This window comes from Stegastes partitus, unplaced genomic scaffold (assembly GCF_000690725.1).
Source record: "Stegastes partitus isolate 25-593 unplaced genomic scaffold, Stegastes_partitus-1.0.2 Scaffold412, whole genome shotgun sequence".
Lineage (NCBI taxonomy): Eukaryota > Metazoa > Chordata > Actinopteri > Pomacentridae > Stegastes > Stegastes partitus.
Window position 1 is genome coordinate 134,291 of NW_007578143.1, and position 7,307 is coordinate 141,597.

At 38.3% G+C, this 7,307-nt stretch overlaps 1 protein-coding gene across 1 annotated transcript in view; it reads right to left on the reverse strand.

Moving 5' to 3' along the window:
- LOC103360021 (inactive dipeptidyl peptidase 10-like) overlaps window positions 1-2,731 on the reverse strand; it is a 48,565-nt gene extending 45,834 nt beyond the window's left edge. The window contains exon 1 of the mRNA XM_008285645.1: window positions 2,675-2,731. Within this exon, the coding sequence (XP_008283867.1) occupies window positions 2,675-2,731 (57 nt within the window). The remainder of the gene's footprint in view (window positions 1-2,674) is intronic.
- Window positions 2,732-7,307: the final 4,576 nt, after the last annotated feature.

The following is a 7,307-nucleotide window of genomic DNA, read 5'->3' on the forward strand; positions in this document are numbered from 1 at the left end:
TGAGACAGAAAATAAGCAACATGACACACATAATAACCAGAATGAGACATAAAATCAACAAAATGAGACACAAATTGGTGGTTTGCAGCGAGCAGGAGGTGGAGCTGCTCCGACGACTCCTGCAGTGTTAGTTCAACATCTCGGACATAATTCCTGCCCAGAGTTCGTGCTTCAGCGGACACACAGCAACACAACAGTCTGCACAGAATCAGACTCACTACAGCGGACGACAAAGCAGGCGAGGAAGTCCAGGGAGTGTGTGTCTGTTTGGCGGTTAAAGGGGTAAACACAGAAACACAACAGCCGTGTGAATCTGCTGAGATACTGGAGGGAAAACAAGACTTCACTGGATTCTAGCGGCAGAACAAACACACATCTGCAGACAGACTGTGCAGCTACACCGGGATGCAAAACAGTGAGAGGCACACAAAATGTCCACAATTAGATGCACAAGGACCAAAACGAGACGCAAAATGGGAGCAAAAAAACTTAACAAAGTCAGACAATGACCAAAATGCTCCAAATGAGATGACAGAAACGACCAAAATGAGCTTCTTAACACTCAAGAAACACAGAGATAACAAAGATAGCCCGACAAGGAATAAACCACAAAGAGGAAACGAGGAAAACGAGACACAAAATGACCACAAAGTAACCACAGAGAGACTCGAAAAGACCAAAATGTGATGCAAAATGCTGGCAAAGATCCAAAATAGTCAGAACAAGAAGCAAAACGAGACACAACCTCAGAAAAGTGAACAAATCAGACGAACATGAGACATAAAATTAACAAAATTCAACACTGAAAATGAGACAAACAGTCACAACAAAGACAGAAAACAACCAAACAGATAAGAAGAGACACAAAACAACTGCATCCAAATGTCACAAATGAGACAAAAACATGACTACAATGCGACACAACGTGCTGGCAAAGACGCACAAATGAGCAACACAATCAAACTGAGACACAAACTGACCAAGATGATAAAAATGTCACAAATGAGACACAAAACGATGAAAAAAAAAACAAACAAATGAGACAAAAATGGGAAGTACAGCAAATATGAGAGATCGAACAACTAAAATTAGATCAAAAACAACCACACACATGGAAAGTTAACACAATTAGACACAAAATTAACAAATGAGACAGAAAATGACAACATTAATAAGAGCAAATATGACCAAAACCACTAAAGTGAGACACAAATCTGCAAAATAACCACGTAAAGCGACGGCAAAGAGACTCAATGTTAGTAAAAATCAAACACAAAAGGACCAAAATGTGACACAAAATGCAGGCAAAGATGCAACATCATCACAACAAGAGGCAAAATAAACAAAATGAGACACACAGTGATCGAACCTAGATGGAAAACAGCTCCACAGATGCACAATTAGAAAGAAAATTAGGAAAATTAGGCACAAAACAGCTTAAATGAGACACTAAATGGCTGAAAATAAATTCACAATTACCAAAATGAGACACAAAATGACCAAAAGTAGCTGGAACACAGTAACACAGATGCACAGTGAGCACAATTAGACTCAAATGTAGAAAATGAGACAAAAAAATGGCTGCAAATAAATTGAAAATTATCAAAATATGACACAAAATGACTAAACTTAGATGGAAAACAGCTACACAGATGTACAAAGACCACAATTAGAAACAAAATTAAGAAAAGGAGACACAAAATGAGTGCAAATACATGCAGAATGACTAAAATGAGACATAAAATGACCAAAATGAGACACAAAATGCTGCAAATAAATGCAAAATAGCCAAAATAAAACACAAAATGACCAAAACTAGATGGAACACAGCAACACAGATGCACAATGAACACAATTAGAAACAAAATCAAGAACAGGAGACACAAAACAACTAAAATGAGACACAATATGAGTGCAAATACACGCAAAATGACTAAAATGAGACACAAAATGACCAAAATAAGACACAAAATTACTAAAATGAGACCCAAAATGACTGCAAATCCATGCAAAATAGCCAAAATAAGACATAAAATGACCAAAAGTAGATGGAAAACAGCTGCACAGAGGCACAAATCAAGAAAATGAGACACAGAATGAGTACACATAAATGCAAAATGAGACACAAAATGACTAAAATGAGACACAAAATGGCTGCAAATAAATGCAAAATAGCCTAAATGAGACACAAAATGCCCCAAACGTGACACACAACACCTGCAATGAGACACAAAATGGACAGAAAGGTTCCAAACTGGACAAACAAATGAAGCCAAATGACCAAAGTTGACTAGAAAACATCTACATGGAAGCAAAACGGCCACAACATGAACCAAACGAGGCTCAAAACAACTAAAATGAGACACTGAAGCATGTAAAAATGCACAAAACAGTAAAAAAAAAAGAGACACAACATGAGCACAAAAAGGCAAAACTAAGGTGAGACTGTGTTTGTTGTGTCTTCCTGCAGGTTCCTGACCAACCTGTTGGAGACTCTGCTGTCATTACAGGAAATAAACGCGTTATAATCATGATGCTGCCACACTTTACAACAGCTCACAAGTCCTGGTTCCTGCTCCACACTAGGAACCACTACAGCTCCCAGTAAAGCTCCCAGTAAAGCTCCCAGTGCTCCCAGTAAAGCTCCCAGTCCTCCCAGTCCTAGTCCCGGTACCTCGTCCTGCTGGCTCTCTTTGGGTTTCTTCTTCGTGGGGTCTTTGGACGCCGTCATGCTGCCGTCCGGTTCCTCCGCCGGTCTCCCGGTAATAGCATCCAACCTGTCCGCGCGACTCCGCTTCTTCGTCTCCTACAGCTGCGCGAGCGACGGGCGAGCTGTGCGCGCTCACCTCGACAATCCGCTCAGCCTTTTCAAAATAAAAGCCGCTCCGCAAAAAATAAAATAAAATAAAATAAAATAAACCCAGCGCGCCCAACGTCTTCGATTGTCGTTTTCTTAAAACATCTTAATACACACGACTTGACCAAAACGAGACGCGAAATTACCTCAAAGAGACGCAAAACAATCAAATGAACAAAATGAGAAACAAAATTTTATTGATATTCATGACAAAAATAGTCATAGACATGTAAAATAACCCAACATGACACACAAAATTACCACCAGTTACCACTAAACCACACAAAACAAAACAAAAATGGCCTCAAGGATGCAAAATACCAACAGAAAAAGGCAAAACTGACCAAATGAGACACAAAATTACCACAAAGATGTGTCAGATAACCAAAATGAGACACAAAAGGAACGGAAAGAGATGCAAAATGACCAAAAAATTGCATTAGCTGGCAAAAAAGAGACACAGAATCACCACAGAAATTACCAGAGACAAAAAAATGACCAAAATAACACACAAAATAACTACAATGAGACACAGAATTACTAAGATCTGACAGAAAATAACCACAAAACGAACAAAATGACGACCTGAACAACAAAAATGAGGGCAAACTGATCACAAAGAAAAACCAAATTACCTAAATCAGACAAAACAAAACAAAAATGACCACAAAGATGCAAAATAGCCACAAAAAGAGGCACATTGAGATGCAGAATGATCATGAAAACATGCAAAATGACTAAATTGAGAAGCAAAATCACCAAAAAGAGACAAAAAAATGACTTAAACTGGACACAAAAGGACTAAAACATAACACAAAACTATTAAAATGAGCCACAAAATGAGCACAAATACATGCAAAATTACCAAAATAAGAGACAAAAAAACTAAAATGAGACACAAACGATCATAAATACATGCAAAATGACCAAACAGGACACAAAATTACTAAGAGGAGACACGAAATGACCACAAAGAGACATAAAATGACCAAAATAAGACACAGCTGCCACAAAGACGTGCAAAATGATGACAATAAATGACAACAAATTGGCCACATTAATGGAATTCCCTCTTAAAATAAACAAACATGTTGAATATTTACTTCAAATCCCTGTTTAGCACATGTAGGAGTCACGTTATGACTTTGCAGTTGATTAAAACTGCAAAAAAACCCTCAAAATCAGCCACTTGATGTCATTAATTTATCAACAAATAACCAGTTTGTTGCAGCAGTTTGTCTCTGGTACTCGTCTTCACTGCGTATTTAGCATGAAAACAGGATTGCGAGGATGAAGCCCGACTGCAGTATAATATTCCCACAGAGACTTACAGTGAGTGTGTGTGATGCACTTTGTGGTATTTTTACTCCTGATTATGTCACACTACTATTCCTACAGTATCACTTCAGGGACTGAGGGCCCTTCTGCGATATCCAGCATCCCTCGGTGATAAATTATAGGATTACAGCTCAGCGTGAATGAACCGGACCGCCTCAAATCCCTCCTAGCAGAGACAATCGAGCAGATCAGAAACCAGCTGGCCTTTCCTGCTGCCGAGTGACTGAATGCAAACGGATAGGTGTCACAGAGAAAACCCTGAAGACACCGCGAGCCCACCGCCCGGCTAAAAATAATGAAGACAACAGGAGGGAGATGGAAGCACATGAAGACGGAGGAGACGGCGGCAAAGCGCAAACCAGCCGGAGGGGCTTTATCTCCTCATGTGTGCATTATTTGTGCGCATGAGGGTAGATTTCATGTGAACACGGGGGAACACATTAGGCAGGGGACAGGTTTCAGGGGGGATGCAGTATTTAGAACACGCTGTACTGAAAAAAACAACACAAGATGAGATGCAAAATAATCACAAAGATGTGAAAAATGACCAAAAGGAGACAGAAAATGACCAAAACAAGACACAAAATGACAATAAAGATAGCTACATGACCAAAAGGAGACACAAAATGACCAAAACAAGACACAAAATGACCAACTCGAGACACAAAATGACAGCAAAGGTAGCCACATGACCAAAACAAGACACAAAATGACCAAAAGGAGACACAAAATGACAATAAAGATAGCAAAATGACCAAAATGACACACAAAATGACCAAAACGAGACACAAAATGACCAAAATGAGACATAAAATGACAATAAAGATAGCTACATGACTAAAAGGAGACACAAAATGACCAAAACGAGACACGAAATTACCAAAAGGAGAAACAAAATCACCAAAACGAGACACAAAAAGACCAAAACGAGACACGAAATTACCAAATGACACACAAAATGACCAAAACGAGACACAAAATGATAACAAAGATAACTAGATGACCAAAACGATACACAAAATGACAACAAAGATAGCTACATGACCAAAAGGAGACACAAAATGACCAAAACGAGACACAAAATGACCAAAAGGAGAAACAAAATCACCAAAACGAGACACAAAATGACAGCAACGACAGGTAAATGACCAAAAGGAGACACAAAATGACCAAAATGATACACAAAATCACCAAAACAAGATACAAAATGACCAAAACAATACACAAAGTGACCAAAAGGAGAAACAAAATGACCAAATGAGACATAAAATTACCACACAAATTCGCAAAATGTGACACAAAATCACTGAAAGGAGACACAAAGTTACCACAAAGATGTGCAACACAATGAGACACAAGACGATTACAACTACGGGCTGTGAATCCAGGCGGGTGTACCACAGTGAACGCATCGTCCTGACAGTGAAGAACAGAAGTGGGTCTGCATGAGAAGATGGAAGATGATATTTATAGATGTGGATGAAGCTCAGAGAAGTTCATCCAAGAAGATCCGAATCACACGACACAAAGTGTACAACAGCTGTATAGTTTAACAAACCCTTAAATACGCAATAAGCTCAACTAATTGTATAACTTTTTATTCACACTAGTGAAACGCTGCAGAACTGATCAGACCACCCTGTTTATTCTTCATCTGCTGAACTTGTCAGTAACGTTTTACAGTAAACCGACCTCGCATTAATTCTAACGACGCGGCCTCCGATAAACTCAGAGAGCGGTGGACGTTTCACACGCTGCCACAGAGCTGCATGATGATTGATCGTCTTGTCACGACGAGTTTCTGTTGATGAGCTCCGACTCGCCGGCTCGCCTGTTATTACACGTATCAGCCGCGTACAGCCGGACCGCACGGATTCCTACACATCCAGGTCAGCTTTCTAGTCATGGAGACTGAAAACACAACAGTTTGTCTTAAAGGGTCCAGATGCTTTTATATAAGAAGCATTCTGGGAAATGTCAGTGAGCAGAAACTGAAATCTGCATGAAACTCCCCCAAGCTGCTCACTAACAGTAAAACAATGCTTTTAGGAAGTACAAGTTCTCTGACATGTTATGTTTAAATACAGAAATGAGGCATTATGTATGTAAATATGCAATAATTTGCATTAGTTTCCAGTCAGATGAAACTAGCTTCATGTTGTTGACATATCAGTCTTTTTATTAATCCATAAATCAGAACATCCAGAGGAAAAACTGAATCTTCACCAGGTTTTTACTGCTAAAATGTTCTATAAATCATGAAATGAAGCATCTTTGAACAACCTCAAGTGTCAAAAACCTTCAGAGTAGTTTGTAGATTGAAAACAACAACAACTGGAAAGTTTGCTGCTGCCTAGAGTTTCACTAAAACCCACGTTGAGAAGACAGATGTTACAGATGTCAAATAGAAATGAAATCTACAGATGCAAAGCAAATAAGAGCAGCAGATTAAACACCTAGACGTGTTTCTGGATTTTTTCTTTCCACTTGTCTGAAGAACGTCTTATTATGGAAGAATAATACTGAAATTGCAAAACCTCTGAACTCTGTGCAGTAAAACACATTTAAGGCAGAAATAAGTGAGAACAAATTATAAAATTACGAATTTCTGGGATTATTTATTTTTTTAAAAATTGGATAAAACTGGAATCAACTTGCCTAACATTTTTTTTTGAAATACCCACAGATGTTGCCAACACTAGAAATAAAAATGGAGGCTCCACTTACTAAACATATTTAATAATTTACATTTTTAATTTATAATATTTGTGTCTTCACCACTCTTTGTACACACTGCCTGCAGTTCAACCAAAAACTCTATGAATTTTTGTTAGGTGACTGTTGGTCACAGCTGAGTCAGACATAGCTTCTCAGTTGCACCAAGAAACACAGAATTTTTTGTTTTTTATAGAATGTGGTTACAGGAAATGAGTTTTTTTTTTTTTTTTTTTTTACCAATTTTTAAATGTTGAATAAAGCGATTTTGATGAAATATTAAAATTTTAATCTTAGATTTGGTGATTTTTCCCAATGAAACCAAACATCACACGTGATGTGTTCAAGGACAGTCAGAAAGGTGAGAACCCAGTGATTTTTTTCAGTTTTTATAATA